At 35.5% G+C, this 22,623-nt stretch overlaps 1 protein-coding gene across 4 annotated transcripts in view; it reads left to right on the top strand.

Annotated features, from left to right (window-relative positions):
• Nucleotides 1–22,623, top strand: part of ICE2 (interactor of little elongation complex ELL subunit 2) — a 63,072-nt gene that overhangs the window by 26,400 nt on the left and 14,049 nt on the right. For 3 of the 4 annotated variants that reach the window (XM_004758779.3, XM_045067518.1, XM_045067519.1), the window contains 3 exons: nucleotides 6,087–7,080; nucleotides 7,791–7,966; nucleotides 12,222–12,351. In XM_004758779.3, the coding sequence (XP_004758836.1) occupies nucleotides 6,087–7,080; nucleotides 7,791–7,966; nucleotides 12,222–12,351 (1,300 nt within the window). Of the gene's footprint in view, nucleotides 1–4,184; nucleotides 5,150–6,086; nucleotides 7,081–7,790; nucleotides 7,967–12,221; nucleotides 12,352–22,623 lie in introns of those variants that run through there. The other variant, XM_045067520.1, reaches the window with a different exon arrangement.

The raw sequence follows: 22,623 nt of genomic DNA, 5'->3' as shown, positions 1-22,623 counted from the left end.
AAATATCCAGAAAGCATAAGGATAACTGAACTGGATATTGTGAGTAAGAACCATCAGAAACAATGACCAAAGAAATTGACTCACGGAAACATACTGCAATTATCAGTCACAAACTGTTAGCCAGCTCTGTTTAATTATACAGTGTTCAAGGAAATTAAAGCCATGCTTAAAAATTTCAATGAGGAACCAGAAAATTTAAAAGAGATCATAGATTTGAAAAAGAACTAAAGAAAAAATTATCAACTGAAAAATATAGCAACTTAAGAATTTTGTAAATGGGGTTATTCACGCCTTAAATAAAGCTGAAAAGAGAATTGATAAACTGGAAGATGGGTCTGAAAAGACTATCCATAATGAAACACAGACAAAAATATAGAAAATAGGGAGAATAGGGCAAGAGATATAGAGCATATAGTGAACATCTAACATATGTGTAGTTTTACCTAGAAGAATAGTATAAAAGAGATAATCAGACCAAAGCAATAGTTGGAAACAAAGAAGAAACCCTTTTTTTTTTTTTTTTTAAGATTTTATTTTATTTGACAAAGAAGGAGAGAGATAACAATTAGGCAGAGAGGCAGGCAGAGAGAGAGGAGGAAGTAGGCTCCCTGCTGAGCAGAGAGCCTAGACTCAGGGCTTGATCCCAAGACCCTGAGATCATGACCTGAGCTGAAGGCAGAGGCTTAATCCATTGAGCCACCCAGGCGCCCCAAAGAAGAAACTCTTAAAAGCCACCAGAAACCAGGTACCTGGGTGGCACAGTTAGTTAAGTGTCCAACTCTTTTTTTTTTTTTTTTTTTTTTTTAAGATTTTATTTATTTATTTGAAAGAGAGACAGTGAGAGAGAACAAGAGTGAGAAGGTCAGAGGGAGAAGCAGACTTCCCATGGAGCTGGGAGCCTGATGTGGGACTCGATCCTGGGACTCCAGGATCATGACCTGAGCCGAAGGCAGTCGTCCAACCAACTGAGCCACCCAGGCACCCAGTGTCCAACTCTTGATTTCAGCTCAGGTAGTGATCTTAGGGTTATGAGATTGAGCCCTGCATTGGGCTCTGTGCTCAGCTTGGAGTCAGCCTGAGACTCTCTCCCCCCCAACCCCTTCTGCTTCTCCCTGCCTCTTTCTCTCTCTAATATAAATGAATAAGTAAATCTTTAAAAAAAAAAAAAAACCCACCAGAAAAACAAATGGCACATTACCATTATAAGACTAAGAGACTAGCAGGTAATTTGTCAATAACAACAATGGAAGCCAGAAGACCCTGGTACAATATATTGTGCCAAAATGACCCATACACTAAAATTCTTAATCAGGGGAAATATCCTTAAATAAAAAATTAAAGATATTTTCAGATAAAAACTGGGTTTGCTACCAGAAGACTTATAATGGTAATGTGCCTTTTGTTTTTCTGGTGGCTTCTTTTTTTTTTTTTTTTTTTTAAAGATTTACTTATTCATTTATATTAGAGAGAGAAAGAGGCAGGGAAAAGCAGAGAGGGAGGGAGAGAGAGAGTCTCAGGCTGACTCCAAGCTGAGCACAGAGCCCAATGCAGGGATGTTCTTCAGGCACAAGGAAAATAATCCCAGACAGGAGGAGAATGGTACAGATGCAAGGAGGAATAAAGAAAAACAAGGGAAAATAATATGGGTAGGCTGTAATTTGTATATGAGTCCAGGGACCCTCAGGAAATTAAGAGAGTTCTGAGATGACTTGAACCATAAAACCCTAGAAACTAACCAACCAAAACTCCTTCCAAAACAAAAGCCTTCACTCAGACTGAGTTCATATTGAGCAAAACAAGGACATTAAAGGAAAGAAAGGAAAAGAGAAGTTTTCATATAACTGAGGGAGAGGGGACTAGAGAAAGCAGATTTCAGAATGTACTTAAGATTCTATACACATACACACACACAAATTTATATGCATGCATACATACCTACAAAAATACATACATACATACAAAAATACATACCTGTGGTAACTTGGAGCATGAGCTTAGAGCCATGAAGTTCAGAAAGCTATCTTGGCATGCCCTTAAACAGGGTTGTCCTCCCATAGGAGCAGGAGAACCCATCAAATTTCAAGTCAAGAAACAGAAGACGAAGGGTGCCTGGGTGGCTCAATGGGTTAAGCCTCTGCCTTTAGCTCAGGTCAGGATCCCAGGGTCCTGGGATCAAGCCCTGTATCAGGCTCTCTGCTCAGCAGGCAGCCTGCTTCCCCCTTTCTGTCTACCCACCTCTCTGCCTACTTGTGATCTTTCTTTCTCTCTCTGTGTCAAATAAGTAAAATATTTTAAAAAATAATAATAAATAGAAGAGGACTGTTGGTGGAAACCCTTATAAAAGTACTAGAGAAAAAAAGATAACTGCTATAACATTTCCATAGTCAAGTGAAGAAAGATGTACCAACAAAACATGAAATGAGTTCATCCTTTGCCGTAGAAATCTCAATTCTAGAAATGTAGCTCAGAAGTATGCTAGGGAGGGCTGCCTTGCTGGCTTTAATGGTAGAACATGACTCTTGATCTTTGGGTTGTAGGTGAAAACCCTGCTTTAAGTGTAGAAGTTACTTAAAATCTTACCATGATGCCTAAGTGGCTAAGTCAGTTAATTGTCTTCAGCTCAGGTTGTGTGACCCCAGAGTCCTGAGATTGAGTCTGGAGTGAGGCTCCTTGCTCAGCAGGGAGCCAGCTTCTCCTGCCTGTTCTGGGATTGAGTCCCAGACGGGGCTCCCTGCTCAGCAGAAGTCTGCTTCTTCTTCCTCTGCCCCTCCCCCCTTGCTCGTGCTTTCTCTCTCTCTGTTAGATAAATAAATAAAAATTTCGAAGAATTTGAGTAAAAGCCTTATCATAATAATGGAATAGTCTCAAAAAGATGCCAGAGCCAGCTGGAGGGTTTCCTATTGACCAGAGATGTGGCAGTTTGACATGACATGGAATGACTGCGGTGAATTAAAACATGTGAAATACGTTAAAACCCCTGAACTCATAAAGATACTTTAAAAAAATTACTAGTCACCTTTGGAGGGTGCTAGTGCATATAGTCATTCTAAAAACTGTTTATAAAAAGAAAAGATACCAGATATTTGTCTCGCCTTTCTAGTACAAACTGTATTTTAGGGTAATGTTAGAATATGACTGTCACCATTTTGCAGCTCCTAATGAAATAGTGAATCTGAGCAATAATCATCAGTGGTGGCTATTTAAAATCATCAGTGAGGATTTTCATAATGGACAGATTAAGTTGTGGACATTTGATGAACCAACAAATCAATTGTAATATCACAAGAAGAAAGACAACCAGACATCATCAGCCTCCTGGTTGAAGAAGGAAGTACATAGTACCACTATATTCAGGATAAAAAACAACAACAAAAAAACTGTACCTGAATCTAATAAAGCTACTAGATTGTTTTAATAGGAAATTTAGGGAATAGAAGAATATGTTAAATGACAGAGGGTTACAGAAGCTAAAATCCAGAATTGGACATTTTTGCAGGATAACTAACTTATTTTTTCCTATAAATATCTGGTAATATGGGAGTTGGCAGAATATGGGGAAGAGGCATTTGACAAATTAAAGAAAATTGAGAGCTTTGTCAACCAAATACAGTGTGGGGATCTTGATTAGATCCTGGTTCCAGTAAACAATTGTAAAAAATATATATATCAGACTTGGAAATTTTAACACTGATTAGGTATTTTGTGACATTAAGAAATTATTTTTATTGATATAACTAATGATATGTTTTAGAGAAGAGTCCTTTTACAACTGTATACTGAAGTATTTACAGATAAATGATATTTAAAGTTTTATTTAAGTTCTGTTAGAGATGAGACCATTGTTTTCAAGTCATTAATTTTTGGTTTTGTAATTATTAAATTATTCATTTTATTATATAATTATATTAGTGTTATTTTCTTATTTCTTGAAAAGACTGTGAATGATATTTCTGATCTTCAGTGTTCTATTTTCTGTTGCTCTTTAACTATTCTGCAGTTATTTGTATTTTCTTCTTTTATCCAACAATTTGGAGGGTGTTTTAGGGTCCAGGTGCTTGGCTTTATTGTTTGTTTGTATTTATTCTTAATGATCTCTAATTTTATTTTCTTCTAAACAGAGAGTAAGATCTTAGCAGATTCTGCTTTGTGCTATATTGATGTTTTCTTTATATGTTAATTTATAGTCCATCTTTGGAAATGCCCCTTGGATTCTTGGGAGGGAAAAGGTATATCTTTGCAGTCTATATATGTGTTTTCAGTCATTCATATATATTGGTTTCATTTAATAGTATATGTACTTCCTATATCCCTATTTTACTCAGAGACAGTGTACTGTTGACTAAGTGCAGTTGTGTTTCTGTCAAATTTTCCCTTTATTCTTCAATTTTGACTACCTGTTTTGAAGTTATTTGGCATGTCACAATTCACTATTCATGGATTTCATCTTTCTTCAATGCAGGATTTCTTTGATGCTTTTTGCATTGGATTCTGCTTTGTCTAACACTTTATATTGCTCTCTTTTACTTCCATTTCTTAACATTATGTCCCATTGTTTTGTTTTTAACCTGTGTAAGAATGCCTCATGTAAACAGCATATGGTTTTCTTTTCTTTCCTTTTTATTTTTTTTTTATTTTTTAAACTAAATTTCGTGGTCTATTTTATAAGAGTTACATTTACTGAGAAGTTTTTTCTATGTGCCAGGGACTATGCCAAGAAACTTCCTATATACAAGTTCTCATTTAATCCTTAGAACAAATCCAAGAAGATGACCCTGTCATCACTATTTAGAAATGAAGAAATTGAAGTTCAGAGAGGTTGAATAATTTAATGAGTTTTTCTTTCTTACTCACTATATGATTGCTGTTAGACATTTCCTCCCTCAGATCCTCAACTGTATGACTAGTGGGTGTGCATAGCTTGTAACCAGATTTTTATAGTATTTATCTAAAGTCCTTTGCTAGATTGAGGAGAGATCTATTGCTGCTTGGGGAGAGGACAGTTTATTCTTGAACAAATTAAAGCTGTCTGTAGTTCTTCCTTTACCAAAACAGTACATGAAAAACTACAGCCTCAATGGCTTCATGTCCCAGAACATAATAAAATCATTTCCTGTCCATATTACTAGGAGTGGGGTGCCTGGGTGGCTCAGTGGGTTGAGCCGCTGCCTTCGGCTCAGGTCATGATCTCAGGGTCCTGGGATTGAGTCCCGCATCGGGCTCTCTGCTCAGCAGGGAGCCTGCTTCCCTTCCTCTCTCTCTGCCTGCCTCTCTGCCTACTTGTGATCTCTCTCTGTCAAATAAATAAATAAAATCTTAAAAAAAACATATTACTAGGAGTTATTTTTTTGAGTAGGTGTAGAAAATCACTGATAATGTTAGGAATACATCAGAGGCTGGTGACCCTTCCTGAGCTGCATTAAAAAGCAGCTTCCTCACAATGGCAAAGAGGCTTTCTTCCTGGTCAGCTAAGTACAGGTGTCTCTGCAAGAGTGTAATGGAGTGGTTATCATTGAAAATCTACTGCCTTCCTATTTGACCCCACACTTGTTCTTTGTGGTTCTATTTTCTGATGAGTGGAAATTCCTTTTGGGAAATGCAGGTTCACAAGTATTCCCTATTTCCTATGCTGTTACAACTTGGCATATTTGTCTTGTGTTTCATCAGCATTTCAGTGGGAAGAGTGGGGGGATGGTGTAACTGGGTGACAAGCAGTAAGGAGGGCACGTGATGTAATGAGTGCTGTGTGTTATATACAACTGATGAATCACTGAACTCTGCCTTGAAACTAAAAATATACTGTATGCTAATTGAATTTAAATTTTAAAAAATAATTTGAAAACAAGAAAAAAATAGTGATTCATTAAACTCTTGAATTCTAAAAAAAAAAATTCAATGGGAAGGTAAGATTGAATAAATTAGTTTCTAGTAGTTTATCATTATCTTAAACAAAAACCTTTCAAAGCCATTAGACATTTCTTTCTGCTTTTAAATAGTATGAACTGTCTTTATGAGGGTAGGGGCATTAGGTGATAGATGAGGGGCGTTCTGGAATACCTGCTGAGAGTTTACCAATATATTTTCTTAAGATGTCTTATGAAGTTAATGAATGCCGAAAAATTGAGACCCTTGAAAATTTGGACCTGGATTTTGATGGTGATGTCACAGAACTTGAAACTTTTGGAGTAAACACCACCAAACCATCAAAGTCACCAAGTCCAGCAAGCACTTCCACAGTACCCAATACAACAGATACTCTCACAGTTCCCAGCACAGCAACAGCATCTGTGGTACCAACCACACCAGACATTTCTGCTCATTCTAGAAGTTTATCTCAGATTCTGATGGAACAGCTGCAAAAGGAGAAACAGCTGGTGACTGGTATGGATGGTGGCCCTGAGGAATGCAAAAATAAAGATGATCAGGGATTTGTACCATGTGGTGAAAAGGCATCAAATACTGACAAGCTTTTGGTGCAGGATAATGACTTGAAAATATCTGATTCCTTGCAGTTAGAAGGTTCTACAGAAATTGAAATCTCTCATAAAAATGATTTGGCTACTGATACAGTATATAGCCCTGAAAAATTAAATGTTCTGGAGAACTCAGACAGTTCAAAGGAAAAGCTTGTTACCTCAGAAGCAGTAAGAAGTGAAGATGTAATTCTTTGCAATAGTGATACAGATGAAGACTGTTTAATCATTGATACAGAGTGTCAAAATAATAGTAATGGAAAGACAACTGATAGGAATTCTAATTTAAGTTCTAAACCAGCTAGCCCCTATTCGTCTTCAGCACAGGCTTCTGTTGGAAACCAGACTAATCCTACTTGTAGTCCTGAAGAGTCATGTGTTTTAAAAAAACCTATCAAACGAGTATATAAAAAATTTGATCCAGTTGGAGAAATTTTAAAAATGCAAGATGAACTCCTAAAGCCAATTTCCAGAAAAATACCTGAATTGCCCTTAATGAATTTGGAAAATTCTAAACAACCTCCTGCTTCTGAGCAATCCTCTGCTCCTTCAGATGCCTCTAGTTGGCCAAAATCTGTATGGCCTTCTGCGTTTCAGAAGCCAAAAGGACGTAAGTAAATATTTACAAAGACCTTATATTAGCTGTTCTACCTCTTCCTTTTCCTTAGGTTTTTCTCCTTTATTCCCTTTCTTTCTTTTTGCTATGACCTGTCTTATAATATTTACATGGTCATTGATATTTTATTTTTCAAGGTACTGATCAGTGTATCAGCTTCCAAAATCTTCTCTTTAAATATGTACACGAAGTTATATGGATTTTTGTAACCTATATTTATCCAACATGTACAGTGGCTACTGTAACTACAGATAATATGGCTCACTGAACGATGAAGGGGAAGTGATCAAAAATAATCATAAACATTTATGAGTCCAAAATTTACTAATTCATGGTGTGGGACTGTAGTTGTACGCTTTTTCACTTTCTGAAAGAAATATAAAGTTTAGCCCAGCTCTACCTAGATTAGAAAAAACATCACTTTTTTTTAAAACTTTTTCTTCTTCATTTGTTGTCTCATGAATTTAAACTTTGTCTAGAGTTATGGAAGGTGGTATTTAAAGCTTTGACCTCAGCACTTGGCTGCAGTTCCAGTAAAAGTAGACAGAAATGGTAATAGTATAAATGTTCAACTCAGAGAAAATAGAAAGTTAAAGTTGATAGAAATGTAAAAATAAATAATTGAAGTGTTTTATCTTGAATTATGATGGATAAAGAGCTAATGGATTTTAAAATAAAAATGAGAAATATAATTATTTTTAAAGGATTGCCATATGAACTACAGGACTATGTTGAAGATACATCAGAATATGTAGCTCCCCAGGAAGGAAATTTTGTTTACAAGTTATTTAGTCTGCAAGACCTGTTGTTACTTGTGCGATGCAGTGTCCAGAGGATAGAGACCAGACCACGTTCAAAAAAACGGAAGAAAATCAGAAGAGTAAGTTGTTAATTGGGAATTTAGGATGTGGATGTGGTAGTATAAGTAGATAATCACAGATATTTAACATGCCATTATTATGAAGTTTAATTTTAAACTCTTGATCACTATCAGAATTTTTCAGTTTGAGTTGGAGCTTTTTGTTTGTTTTTTTGTGGGGTTTTTTGTTTTGTTTTGTAAAATACTGAAAACACTTTTAATAAGGGGAAGTGGAAAGTGTTAAATATAAAGTTCTTGAATGGTGGTAACATTCTTATATGGAAGTTATAAACGTAATGAAAAATGGCACCATCATAGATTTGACCTGGACCTGCTTTCTATAAATTTGGAATTCCAGTGTGTGACATATTAGCCCCTTTTTCTCTTACTTTAAGGATCTTCTTAACTAGTTTTAGAGGTCTCAAGTTTTCAAAGGTGGGCTTTCACATGCATTTGAAGTATTCCCAGAATTGTTAAAGACTAAATGTTTTCCTTTCCTTTTCCCCCTGTTGTTTTGCGGAGGGGATTGATATAAAAAAAGTTTTTCAGTTAAAAAGTTCTTGCTCCAGTTAGAGTAATTGGTTCTTTAAACAGTTTTCCATACTTGATGTTTAAAGTTCTCATTCAGATTAGTTTGCTTTTTGTGTGTGTGACCACTGAATTCCGGTCAATAAAGAGGAGGCTCTCTGTAATAACTGATTATAGTGATGTCTTTCCTTTCATTTTTACTTAAGAGAATTTTTTCTGTTGTGTACATTTGTCATTGTGTGTATGTTTATTTATATTTTTATATTATTATTATTATTATTTTTAATTTTGGTGTCTCTATCTCTTGCTTCCTAACCTATAACCTGATAAGAATCCTCAGTGACTACTTTAAAATGTTAGTATATTTGGAGCTAGGAATTAGATGATCAAAAATAGTGATGTTCTAGCATTGACCTTGTGGATCAGTGCTGATTGCTGCTTTGTCATGTTAAGGAATAACTTGGAAAAGAAAGGAAGAGAAGGAAAAAAGGCAGGGCGGGCTGGCGGTCCAACCTCCCTTAGCTGCCAGTAGGGGGTCTATCATGAAAAAACTCTAAAGCCAGCCCATAAAGATGTAGGATCTTTGTCCACCAGAATCCAGTGGACCTGGAGGATATTTTGCTGGATGATGCTGTTATCCTTTGTTAAATAGAAGGAAGATTGTGAATACAATTTTAAATTCTTAATTCTCATAATTTGGGTTTTATCAGTGGTTCTGGCTTTAAATTTTAGAAACCAAATGTTTTTGAATTATAATGTGTGGGGTAGTGTTTTCTGTAAGAGAAAGTCAAGGAATAGCAAAATACCAAAGATTTTGTATTACTTTGCTCCTAAATAAGTGCTAATAGTCTCTGAATTAAAAGATTTTACTTTATTTGCTAATTTTTCCCATCTCATTTATATTTAATTATGATCGATTTGATGGCTTATTGCATGAACATTTTAAGTATATATAGTGTCAGTGCTATGTATTGTCTTTTCAGTGTTTTATTTCTTTAATTTTTACTTACTATCTCTCTCATTTATTTGGGGGCTAACCTCATTTCTTTGACTTTCTACTCTTAGAACCCATACCACTTCATATTGATCTGCCAGTTCCCAGCAGTTAGAAACTATTGATGGCCAGTGTCTCTTAAGAAAGAATAGCTTAGGGAAATATTGGATACTGAATTAATTCTTCAAACAGCCTGTTAAAGACATTGTCATTCAGTTCACTGAAGTGCAATTTGTAAGTGTTGAGATAAACCCTTATTGGAGATAATTTGCTTTTCATCAAAATCTATCAAAACAGCCAAACCCCAGAGAATATCTAAATAGGAGTCTTGTGTTTTTTATTATGTCAAACCCAGAGTAAAGTGATAAAATTTCCAGTGAGTGGTTATCATATTGTACCTTTTATTATATGTAATAGTTTAGTACACATGGTTTAAATCCCTTAGTAGAATGCATTTCCCTTGGAATCATGCCCTATTTATCTGTTTCTCCCAAATGTTTTATATCCTAGAAACAAAATAAACAGGTATTAAGTAAATGAAAGAGCTGAGTAGTGAAGAGAGAAGAGGGAATTACTAAGGAAGGGAACTTTAAGATAATGTAAGCACTAGTTTGAGAAATTTTAAAGTAGCACTATTTAAATTCTGCATAAGAAAGCATTCCCTTAATATTTACTACTTTAAAACCAACTTGTTTAGATAAACTTTAAAATACTTAGAAGTCTTGGGGCACCTGGGTGGCTCAGTGGGTTAAAGCCTCTGCCTTCAGCTCGGGTCATGATCCCAGGGTCCTGGGATGGAGCCCCGCATAGGGCTGTCTGCTCAACGGGGAGCCTACTTCCTCCTCTCTCTCTGCCTGCTTCTCTGCCTACTTGTGATCTCCATCTGTCAAATAAATAAATAAATAAAATCTTAAATATTTAGAAGTCTCTTCAACCTCTGATACTAGCTATGAAATACCATACTTAGGGATGTATGGAAAAGTTTGAAAGGTTTATGTGAAATATTGGAAGGCAGAAACAAAAAATGTTTTTAGTTGGGGAGATTAGGAGTTAACCATTCAAGGGAGAAAGGAAGAGTAAATTTAATTTTTATAGTTTGAAACTTTGATTGAATTCAAAGTTTCATTTTAATTTTAGAATATTACCATGAAATATTGACTTTTTTCTTTCCCTTGGCTTCCTGGAGGTGGCAGCAGAATACATACAGAAATTAAAACCAGATTCAGGATTTAGTTTCATAGATACAACTCAGTATTATCAAGGAAAATCTACTCTTGATCCAAAAAGGGTATCTTCTTTATCAATTACTCAACTCTGCTATAAACTGGCTCTGTCCCTGAGCAAATTTCTTAACCCTCTTGACCTTCATTTCTTTATCTCTAGCTTACAGTTGTTAAATGCAGAGTGCCAGTTGCTTAAGAATTATTATATAATAAGAAGCTTTTATCAGTAAAATTATCTTAATCTCAGTTAAGTTTTTTAAATTGAGAAGATACCATAGAGGCCTTGTACTCAAGGTTTGGCCCCTGGAACAACAGCTTATCAAATATGCAAAACCTACTGTATAGAATTACTGAATTATTGTATTGTACTCTTGAAACTAATATAAAACTGTATGTTAATTGTACTTCAGTTTTAAAAAGAGCAAATCCTGTTCTTCACCTCAGATTCTGCATTTTAACAAAGTTATTACCAGGTTATTCATACACACATTGAAATTGAAGAAATACTGCTTTAAAAGAGTTTTACACCATTCAGAGGTAATTATATGAATCGAGTTTACTGTTGACAGACATTTTACTGAATTTGAGTTGTTCTTACCACCATCATTGTTTCAAGCCCACTAAATTTGCCACTTTGTGAAAATCAGGAATTCTGAAACATTTATGAAATATTTTCAAGTATATGAATAGTGGCAACTTAGTATAATTTCAGAAGTATGAACTAGCTATATCACTTTGAATAAATTTCTTAAATCACGTATTTCTCCTTCTGCAGCTGGAAATGAAGAGACTACTATTAAGAGTAGAATATTCTTTGACAGAAATGAGAAAACATGAGCACAGTGAACATGACTCACATTATTTCATAAGCATGAATTTCCTTGCATATCCTCCTTTACACTAGTAATGGCCACAGTTACTTTACTTAATCTGTTTAGTGTCCTGACCAGTAAGCTCTGATTGGCTACTTTACCAGGTACTTAGTGTTTGGAACAAAGCCTTTGTATTAATCAATATAAAGACACTTACAGGTGTTAATGTAGGTATTAATGCTTATACGTTAATTCTTAGAATGAAAACAAGCTGCTCCGATAATTTGAGCCTGAGACCATGTGTCTCATGCTTTAAAGGGGTAAAAAAATTCTTACCTTTTTTTTTAGTCCTCTAAGAATTACTAGTATAACAGTCTTTGCTTCCCAGCATCCAGCTTTAAACCTTTGGGCAAATTACATATCATAAGCCCTGTTCCAAGGATGCTGCTGTCGGTTACATTCCCTGATAAAATGTGTACATGTGTAGGGAGGTGTGTGAATTTTAAGTGGATGTGAGGGAGAGCTATTGGTTCAGGATCCTTATTCACCTCTTGCCCACATCTAAGAAGGGTTCTTTCCATCTTTCTGTCTGAATTCTACTGTATTTGAAAGGATAAGACTACCTGAAAGCATTTTGAAGGGGCAAAACTATATAGGTAAATGTATTTGCTGTTAAGAGTAAATTAATGGAGCTTTGAAAAAGGATCTCTTCATTTCAGCAATTTCCAGTTTATGTACTACCAAAAGTGGAATATCAAGCTTGTTACGGAGTTGAAGCTCTGACTGAAAGTGAACTTTGTCGCTTATGGACTGAGAGTTTATTGCATTCCAACTGCTCATTTTATGTTGGTGAGTTATGCAAGAGAACTTGATCTCCCTTTTAATGTCATTATAAATACATGCTTTTGATCAATTATAAATACCTCAATTTCTTTCTATTAAAGCACCATTCTTACTGCATTTAGATGGTGAAGTGAGACTAGTGAGATCAGATATTTTCATTTCCCTCTTATTCATCTTGTTTAGTTGTGCTTGATGTCAACATCATTGTTTTATTTTTTAAATACTTATTTTACAGGGTACTAAGCTAAAACTATAGAAGTGTTTTCTGACAAGTTTCTTTTAAATTAGTGGTGTGAACATATTTTGAAATTTTCTTAAAATCACAATGAAATTTAAAATTTTGCAATTTTTCTTTGTTTCTGTTTTGCTGTCTTTTGGAGGAGGTGGTTAGGGATTTGATTTCTCTTATCTGGGTTCACATACAGTTAACATATTTCATATGAAGGATTACTTTCCTGTTGTTACTGGTACTGCTCCCTCCCAATGGAATGCCTCATCCCATACTTTAATTCATCCCATATGTCTCAGTCCATCCCCACTATCTCAAGCTGCCCTTATACCTAACATAATGTAGACTTAATGTTTTTGGTTTTAGAAAGAGTACCAGTCTACAGATAGTCAAGAGTTAAAGAAGATGGGTAGCAGGAGCAGAAGGAGAGGGAGAAGCAGACTCCCTGCTGGGCAGGGATTTCCCACTCAGGGCTCTGTCCCAGGATCCCAACCAAGATCATGACCTCATCTACAGGCAGACACTTAACCAGCTGAACCACCCAGGCGCCCCCTCTCCATTTAACTTTAGGAATCTGTTTAGATTGTTTCCATTTTAATGCAACTGAAAATTCTTGTAAATACCTGTTAGTATACTGCACACATATTGCTGTTAGGGCATATACTGAGGAGTGGAATTATTGGGTCATATTTTAGGTATACACTCAATTTAGTAAATAATTTCAGAAAGTTTTCCAAAGTGATTGAACCAACTTACATTTATAATAGCAATATGTGATGATTTCAGTTTCTTCACATCCTTACCCACACTTGGCCTTACCAGTTTACTTAATTTTACCCATGCTGGTGGGTAGGTATTATTAATATTTCATTATTGTTTTACTGTGCCTGTCTCTAGTGGTTTATGAAATTGGGCACTCTTTCATGTGATTAGTCATTTGGATACTCAATATTGTGAATTGCCTATTTAAACCTCTTGCTCATTTATCTTTTGTCAGGGGGTTTTGTGTGTTTTGTTGTTGTTGTTGTTTTTTAAGTAGGTTCCATACCTGGCCTGGAGCCAAAATGGAACTTGAACTCAAATCCCTGAGATCAAGACCTGAGCTAAGATCAAGGGTAGGTCGCTTATCTAACTGAGCCATGCAGGTCCCCCTTATTGTCAGATTTTTGTTTGTTTGGTCTTTGTTGGTTTTAAATTTTATAAATGTTTCTCTCCCATTCTGTAATTTACCTTTTCAGTCTCTTAATGGTATCTTTTGAATTTACCAGTTTATTAGTCATTTCCTTTCTGATACATGATTTTTTTGTCCTATTTTAAAAACTCCCCCCTCCCAGCAAGATCATAAAGATACTCTCCTATATTATCTTCTAGAATTTTTTTTTCCTAGTCCTTATTTTTAGGTACACAGTTTGTGTGGTATTTAATTTTACATGGTCAGAGGATTTTGTTTCCAGTTGTGGGTACTGTTTATTGAAAAGACCACCCTTTCTCTGCTGCTTTTCAATGCTACTTGTTCTATCAATCATGTATGTGACTCTAATTTATCCTTGAGGCAGTACCTGTTTTATTTATTCTAGCTGGAGTAATTACTTAGTTTTTCTAGGTACTCTTAGCTAGACAATTAACATTGTAAATTACTCTAACTATATAAGATATTCTGCTGTTCAGTAACGTGAATCTTGTCAACTTATTTTTCTTCAGGAGTTTCTTGGCTGTTCTTGGCCCTTTGTGTTTACAGATTTTGGAATCAGCTTGTCAGTTTCGATCAACAACAACAAGAAGATTAGGATTTTTGTTAGCAAGTGCAGTGACTCAATGTGGAGCAAATTGATAGCTTCACAATAACATCTTCTAATTTGTGAATTTTATATATTCCTTTATTAATATCTTTAATTTCTCTTAGTATTTTATGATTTTCTATGTAGAGATCTTGTACATTTTTTGTTAGGTGTATTTTGTGGTATTTGATATTACAAATGATATTTGTGACATTTTCTTTTTTTTGTGACATTTTATTTTCTTAAGGTTTGTTTCTAAAATATAAAATTTATTTACATACTGATTTCATATAGTGATCTATCTAGCAACTCCACTAAAGTCACTTATTCATTCTAATAATTGTTTTTTAAGTAACCAATCATGTCTTCTGCAAATAATGGCCAGTTTATTTCTTCCTTCCAATCTATATACCTTTTTTTCCTTGCCTTCATTGCCTATCACTTGAATACAAGTTGAATAATGCTCCTTTATGTCTTAGTTCTAATCTTAAAAGGGAATGTTTTAAATAATTCGCCATTGTGTTTGGTATTTTGTGTAGGTTTTTGTAGATACCTTTAATTAGAATAAAGAATCCTTTTTATGCCTAATTTAAGAATTTTAAGCAGGATGGGCAAAAAAAAAAAACCCTTATCAGATATTTTCTTTACTTTTACTGATGTGATTATATGAGTTTTATTCTACTAATGTGATGACTCCTGTTGAGTCAGGATGTTAATCCTAAAATGTTAATCGAACCTTGTGTTCCTGCAATAAACCCAGCTTGATCATAATATGTTACTTTTTCTATATTGGTAGATTTAGTTTAATATTAATATTAATTTTGTTAATAGTAATTTTGCCATCTGTGTTTATGAGTGAGATTGGCCTATAATACCTTGCTTATGTATTGGTGTTAAGGTTATATTTATACCATAAAATGAGTTGGGATGTATTCTTTCTACTCTTATCTGGTAGAATTTCTGTAAAACTAGTGTTATTTCTTCTACAGATGTTTGGTAAAAATTACCTAGGAAGCATGTGGACCTAAGTTTTCCCTTTTGAGAAGCTCCTAATTATCAGTTCTGTTTTTAATTCATTTTAGAGCCATTCAGATATTTGATTTCTTACACCAGCTTTGTAAACGTGTGTGTGTGTATGTTTTTAAGAAATTTGTTCAGCTTTTCAAAATTATTGGCATAAAGGTATAATGTCCTCTTATGATCTTTTAATGTCTATAGTATCTATAGTAATTACTATACATCCCTAATAGTTTGGGGTTATATCTAACATTTTAATATATATTTTCTATTTGACTCATTGTTTTAAGAACCTATTTTTTGGTCTTAGTGCCTTCTTATGAACTGAGTTTTTTTATTCCATTTTTCCCCTTGTTTAACAGGATAGTTCTATATTAAAATAATTGTATACTCTTCTACTACTCTTTAAAGGGTTATTCCAGAGGTGTCCAATATAGTAGCTCCTAACCACAGGTGACTATTTTAAATTTATTAAAATTAAGCAAAACTTAAAGTTCAGTTTCTCAGTCATATTGGCCATATTTCAAGTGCTTGAAAGCTGCATCTGTTTACCATGTTCAACAGGACAGCGATTTCCAGCTTCACAAAAATTTCAATTGGACAGTGGTCCTCTAATAATTATAACTGACTCATCCCTATTAAACAGTATTTTACTTTTTCTTTATATTATACTTTTTCTTTATACATTTGATATTCATTTATATTTATTCATTTATTTACCCTTTTTAATGCTTTTCTTCTATATCTCTAAGATTCTAACTAATATCATTTTCCTCTGACTTTAGTATTTAATATTATCATTATTACAGATATCTTAGTGACAAAGACTCTCAGTTTTTATTCATCTAAAGGGTTTATTATTAGTATTATTGTTATTATGCTTTTATTTATTTATTTATTTATTTATTTATGTCAGAGAGAGTGAGCACAGGCAGACAGAGTGGCAGGCAGAGGCAGAGGGAGAAGCAGGCTTCCTGTCGAGCAAGGAGCCCGATGTGGGACTCAATCCCAGGACGCTGGGATCATGACCTGAGCCAAAGGCAGCCGCTTAACCAACTGAGCCACCCAGGCGTTCCTATGCTTTTATTCTTGAAGGATAGATATTTCAGTGTCTTCTGGCTTCTTTTGTTTCTGTTCAAAAGTCAGGTGTCCATCTTTTTTTTTCCTCTTTTAACAGTAATACCTCTCTCTTCTCTGCAGATTTAAAATTTTATCTTTCTCTCTGCTTTTCAGAAATTTTCTTCAATTTACTTACATTAGGCTTTCTTTGTAAGTACTTTTTTTGGGGTTTATATTGCTCCTTGAATATGTGACTTCTAACAATTTTGGAGAATTCTCAGTGATTATGTCACTAAATATCACTTTCTCCTCTGGGATTTTCATTGCATTAGGTTATATCTTACTGTAATCCTAATGTCCTGTACATTCTTTATTATCTTTCCTTTGACTCTTCATGTATTATTTTTGATACTTTTTTTCTAGCTCATTAATTCCTAATTCTTCACCTGTCTCTAATAAACTATTTAAAGATTTTTTTTTAATTTATTTATTTGACAGACAGAGATCACAAGTAGGCAGAGAGGTAGGCAGAGAGAGAAGAGAAAGCAGACTCCCTGCCCAGCAGATAGCCCGATGCCGGGCTCGATCCCAGGACCCTGGGATCATGACCCGAGCCGAAGGCAGAGGCTTTAACTCACTGAGCCACCCAGGCGCCCCTCTAATAAACTATTTAAACCATGACTTTTGTCCCTAATTTCAATTATTGTATTCTTCAGTTCTAGATTTTTCCATTTGGTTCTTTTTTATAGATTAGAGTTTCTGACAAATTCTCAATCTTTCCTTTAGAATATTAGGCAAAACTCTTTTAAAGTCTGTGTCCAGTACCTTTGTTATCTAAATTTCCAGTATGTCTTTTCTATTATCTTTTGTGTATTCATTTCTTAGGGCTGCTGTAACAAAGTACCACAAACTAAGTGGCTTAAAACAACAGAAATTTCTTGTTTCACTGTTCTAGAGCTAGAAATACAAAATCGAGGTGTCACCAGGCCATGTTCCCTCTGAAGCCCAGAGGAGAGTATCCTTCATTGCCTTTTCTATCTTCTATCTACTTCTGCCAGTAATTTTTGGCATCTTTTGACTTGTAGATGCATCACTGTCGTCTCCTTTTCTCTCATCATATGGCATCTTCTTCCTGTGTGTCTCTCCTCTTAGAAGGACACCAGTCATATTGGATTAAGGGCCTACCCTGCTCCAGTATGACCTCATCTTAATCTTTAAGTATGTTTGCTATGATCCTATTTCCAAGGAAGGTCATGTTCTGAGGTACTATGGGTTAAGGCTTCAGCATATCTTTTTTAGGGGAACAAAATTCATCTCATAACATGTTTCTTTCTTTTTTTTAACATGTTATTTCATTGTATGCCAGGATGTTCTTTAATAAGGGCCAGCTACTGTATATGAAAAATTATGGAGATAATGAGAAAGTTAAAATATTATCTTCCACTAGACAAGAGTACTATTGACTAACCTTAATTCCATTACAGGGATTTAGATCATTTGAAGCTTGACTTTGGACCCTAGAAAGACCAGTCTGTTTCCCACTGAATGCTAGTGTGTTGCTATTCAGGGTCTGTGCAGGTAAGAGTTGATGTAGCCGGACTGACACTGCCAATCATTGAAAAGACCTATTTGCAAAGCTGGCCCTTAACGCGTATCTGGGAACTTGACTCGTAATCTGTTCCCTGTACTGATGTAAAACTTTCTTTAGCTGATAAGGATGGCTCCTAGTACCTACATTGTACAAACAATGTGGCTTATTCTAAACATCTGCTTTCTTTTTGAGAGTCTTTGGTATGTGCTAGGCGGAAGGCACCTATGTAATGAGCCTCCAGTAAACAACTTGAGTGCTGAGTTTCTAAGAAACTTTTCCAATATACAAAAAAACTGTTGCTAGAAGAATTAAGTGCATCTTATGTGACTTCAGTAGGAAGGACCTTTTTTTTTTAAATTGTGGTAAAATATACGTATTTTAGAATAACATAGAATTTAGCATTTTAACCATTTTGGTGTACAATTCAGTGTGCATTTTTAGTACAATTCAATGATACTAAGTAGATTCACAGAGTTGTGCAGCCATCACCACTATCTACTTCCAGAACCTTTTCATCATCCCAGATAGAAACTCAGGAAAAACTCAGAGATTTCATCTGGTTTCCTTTGGACTTTGCTCCATACATCTTTTCCTTTTACTCTTTATTTTTATTTTTTTGCTTTGCATACTTTTGCTGTAGTAAGTCTTAGCCATGAGTACACCTGTATGCTGAATCCTTGAACTCTTTTAGAGAATCACAAAACCCAGGGAACCCCTTGTTCCACAAGGTCCCTTAGGTGTTCAGTTTGTTGATAGATCCTGAAATGAGTTTCATTCATTCATTCCATATGAATGCTCCCCCCAAAGAGTCATGCTATACATCATCCTTAGGTCTGTTAAGTATGATTTTGTTGCCAAAAATGAAAGATGCCACTATTTTAAACAAACAAACAAACCAAAATCTTGTACATCTATGTATTTTACAAACTTGGTATCAGTTTAGGAGAAAAAAAATCCTTTTAAAAATCTTCCAGAGAGGGGCACCTGGGTGGCTCAGTCGTTAGCCTTCTGCCTTCTACTCCAGTCATGATCCTGGGGTCCTGGAATTGAGCCCTGCCTCAGACTCCCTGCTCAGGAGGAAGCCTGCTTCTCCCTCTCTCACTCTCCCTGCTTGTGTTCCCTATCTGCCTGTCTCTCTCCATATAAATAAATAAAATCTTAAAAAAAAAAAAATCTTCCAGAGAGCCTCAGAGATAAGAGTGTAGCCCCTGGGGCACATGGGTGGCTCAGTGGGTTAAGCCGCTGCCTTCGGCTCAGGTCATGATCTCGGGGTCCTGGGATCGAGTCCCGCATCGGGCTCTCTGCTCAGCAGGGAGCCTGCTTTCTTCTCTCTCTCTGCCTGCCTCTCTACTTGTGATCTCTCTCTCTGTGTCAAATAAATAAATAAATAAAATCTTTTTAAAAAAAGATTATTAAAAAAAAAAAAAAGAGTGTAGCCCCTGTCTTAAGGGGCTTTAACCAGAAAAACTGGTTAGCATCAGGGAAGATGGCCTTCTACTAGTAGAATTTAGAGAAAAACCTTTGTGTTATTGGTATTTGATACCAGAAACAATCCTGTCACTCTAGTATGCCCAGCAATGAGGCATTTATTGCATGTGGATCTTTGTATCATTGTATCTTTTTTAGCTATAGCAGCCACTAAAATGTGTTGCAAAATGAATTAAACTTTGAATCCATCCTTCAAAGAGTTGTATCACACAGTTTTAAACTAAGATTTCTCAAAACAAAGAGCGTAGTTAACCATACATTGTATATTTTTTCATTTTTCAAAAAAATGTGGTCTGTGTTAAGTGCTATTAATGAAAAGTTTTTAATGTGTGTAGACTGCTGCTATAAGCAATAGAGGAAAGTAAAGTTCATAATAAGTAAGTAACTTATTCATAGATACAGAGTTTATCAGTTGGCAGGACCAGAATTGAGTCACAGTTTTTAAGTGTCAGTAACTTTGCCATAAAACTAAAAAGGGCTAGAGAAGAATTGAGGGAGGTGTCAGATGTAACAAAAGGGAAGCATTTTGTGTGACAGTAGTAATCATTGTAAATTAAAACAAATGATTTTACTGTTTAGAAATCAGAGTCTTGACCAGAAACATTCCAAGTGGTATGTTCTCTTTCCCATGCACTCATGTACCATAGTCCCTCCTCAACTGTGGCCTGTTTTCCTTTCAACCAGTGCTAGGCACTCTTGTATTTAACTTAAGCATTTTGTTGTCATTATTGCCAGACTATGATCCCAAGATTTAAAGGAAATTTAAAATAATTTTTCCTCAAAAATCAAATTTGGGGGTCAATATGTTAGATCCTTTAAACAGTGAGGATAGTTTATCTGCATGATTGAGCAATTCAGATAAAACATGTCGTAGAAAATAGTGATAGATCTCAGTTGGTTTCTTTAACTGAGGAGCCCATTGGTTTGCAGGACATAAGTTCAGTAATTCTCAAACATTGTAGTTCATCAGAATCACTTACAGGGCTTGTTAGAGTAGAGAGTGCTGGCCCTGACCCTACAGTGTCTGATTCAGTAGGTCTAGATCAGGACCCAAGATTTAACATTTCTGGCATGTTTTCAGGTGCTGCTGATGCTGCAGTCTAGGGATTGCATCTTGAGAACCACTTTTGTAGTTCATAGTCTGTTTTTCAGGTAGAATAAATGTACTTATATTGTTGTTAATGTTTGTCTGTTTCACTTTACTATGAACATGTTCTCTTCCCCTCAATTGTAGTACTCTTTTTTTATCCTCAGGTCCCATAAAAACATTAAGAAAATGTTTTAAAGAAAATTCCCAAAGTGGAGCACCTTGGGTGGCTCAACTGTTAAGCTGCTGCCTTCAGCTCAGGTCTTGATCCTAGGGTCCTGGGATTGAGCCCTGCATCAGGCTCCCTGCTCAGTGGGAAGCCTGCTTCTCCCGCTGCCTCTGCCTGTTGCTTCCCCTACTTGTGTGCTTGTACGTTCTCTCTCTCTGTCAAATAAATAAAGTCTTTAAAAATAAAAAAGAAAGAAAGAAAAGAAAATTCCCAAAGGAATCTTATCGCGACTTCTTTATCTGCCTTCTAATCCTTTAATATATATCAGTTCTATATAGTTGACATAAGACCAGCCTTGCTTTTGCACAGTTCTGAGTTTTAGTTACCACAGAGTACTATGACTAATTTCATAAAGTACAGACTTCACAGCTGACTCTTCAGTCCACATATCACTACATAAATAACAGATGGACATCATGACCAGTCATGTCCCATTTTCCAAACTCTGTCAGTGGTTACCTGCTAATGAGTTCATAAACAAAAAACAAAGTGTATATTTGTGTTCCATTTCTATCTCCCACTGATAAACTCGTGTAATTTTATAAAAGTGGATAATCAAAGAGTTGGCACACAATGATTAAAGCACAGCAAATAAAAAGTGATATTGCAGGAAGTAAAATTCAAATTGAACATAAATGAAGTTATAGGAAAAACAGCTGACAGTAGAAACATTGCCACTGTTCATGTTCAAGAGACTCTAGATATGCTGCCACAGGAATTTAGTGAAGGCAAACTTAGGGACATAAATGAGGAAAGTGGTTGTTATGTAAAGGATGAAAAAGTGATACCTGCATAAGATTTTGCATGAAAAGAACTCTTAGAGATATTTCCTAACATTTAAAGCCCAAAGGAGGTGCTCCTGGGTGGCTCAGTCGGTTAAACATCTGCCTTTGGTTCAGGTCATGATCTCGGGGTCCTAGGATCCAGCCCTGCATCTGAGCTGAGCTCCTTCCACTCTCTCTGCTGCTCCCCCTGCCTGTGCGTGCGCGCGCTCGCTCGCGCGCGCTCTCTTCTCTCTCTGTGTCAAATAAATAAATAAAATTTTTAAAAAATAATAATAAAACACAAAGGATACAATGTTGGAAGCTGATCCCAACTTAGGAGTTTGACAGCCCATGGCTTCCTATCATAAGTTGTTCCAGAAGGTGACAACCCATGTTCAAACTGCTCTTGATAAGCTTTTTTATAAAGAAATATAGTACTTTAATTTTCAGTGTTTTTAGTGTTTTATAGTATATTAAATAAATATTAGTTTTGCTTTTTTTCATTTCCCTGTACATTTACAGTTGTTGGAGAATTCATAATGTTTTGACCAAAAAAATTTTTTTTAAGATTTTATTTATTTATTTGATAGAGAGACTGAGAGAGGGAACACAAGCCATAAGCAGGGGGCTAGAGAGAAAGAAAGAGGTAGAGAGAGGCAGGCTTCCCACTGAGCAGGGAGCCTGATGTAGGGCTCCATCCCAGGACACTGAGATAATGACCTGAACTGAAGGCAGACGCTTAACAACTGAGCCACCCAGACACTCCTTGACAAAAAAATTTTTTCAGATTTATTTATTTATTTATTTATTTATTTTAGAGAAAGAGCATGGGGTGTGCAGGGTGGCAGAGGAGAGAGAGTCTTAAGCAGACTCCTGAGTGCAGAAGCCAACAGGGACTCTATCTCACAATCCCGAGATTGAGATCAGGACCTAAGCCGAAACCAATAGTTGGAGGCTTAACTAATTGCACCTTTCAGCTGCCCCAACCAAAAAAATGTTTTTAAGACTTATTTATTTATTTATTTATTTATTTATT

This window comes from Mustela putorius, unplaced genomic scaffold (genome assembly GCF_011764305.1).
Source record: "Mustela putorius furo isolate JIRA1106 unplaced genomic scaffold, ASM1176430v1.1 tig00003896_pilon_pilon_pilon, whole genome shotgun sequence".
Lineage (NCBI taxonomy): Eukaryota > Metazoa > Chordata > Mammalia > Carnivora > Mustelidae > Mustela > Mustela putorius.
This window is presented reverse-complemented; position numbering and strand designations above follow the sequence as displayed.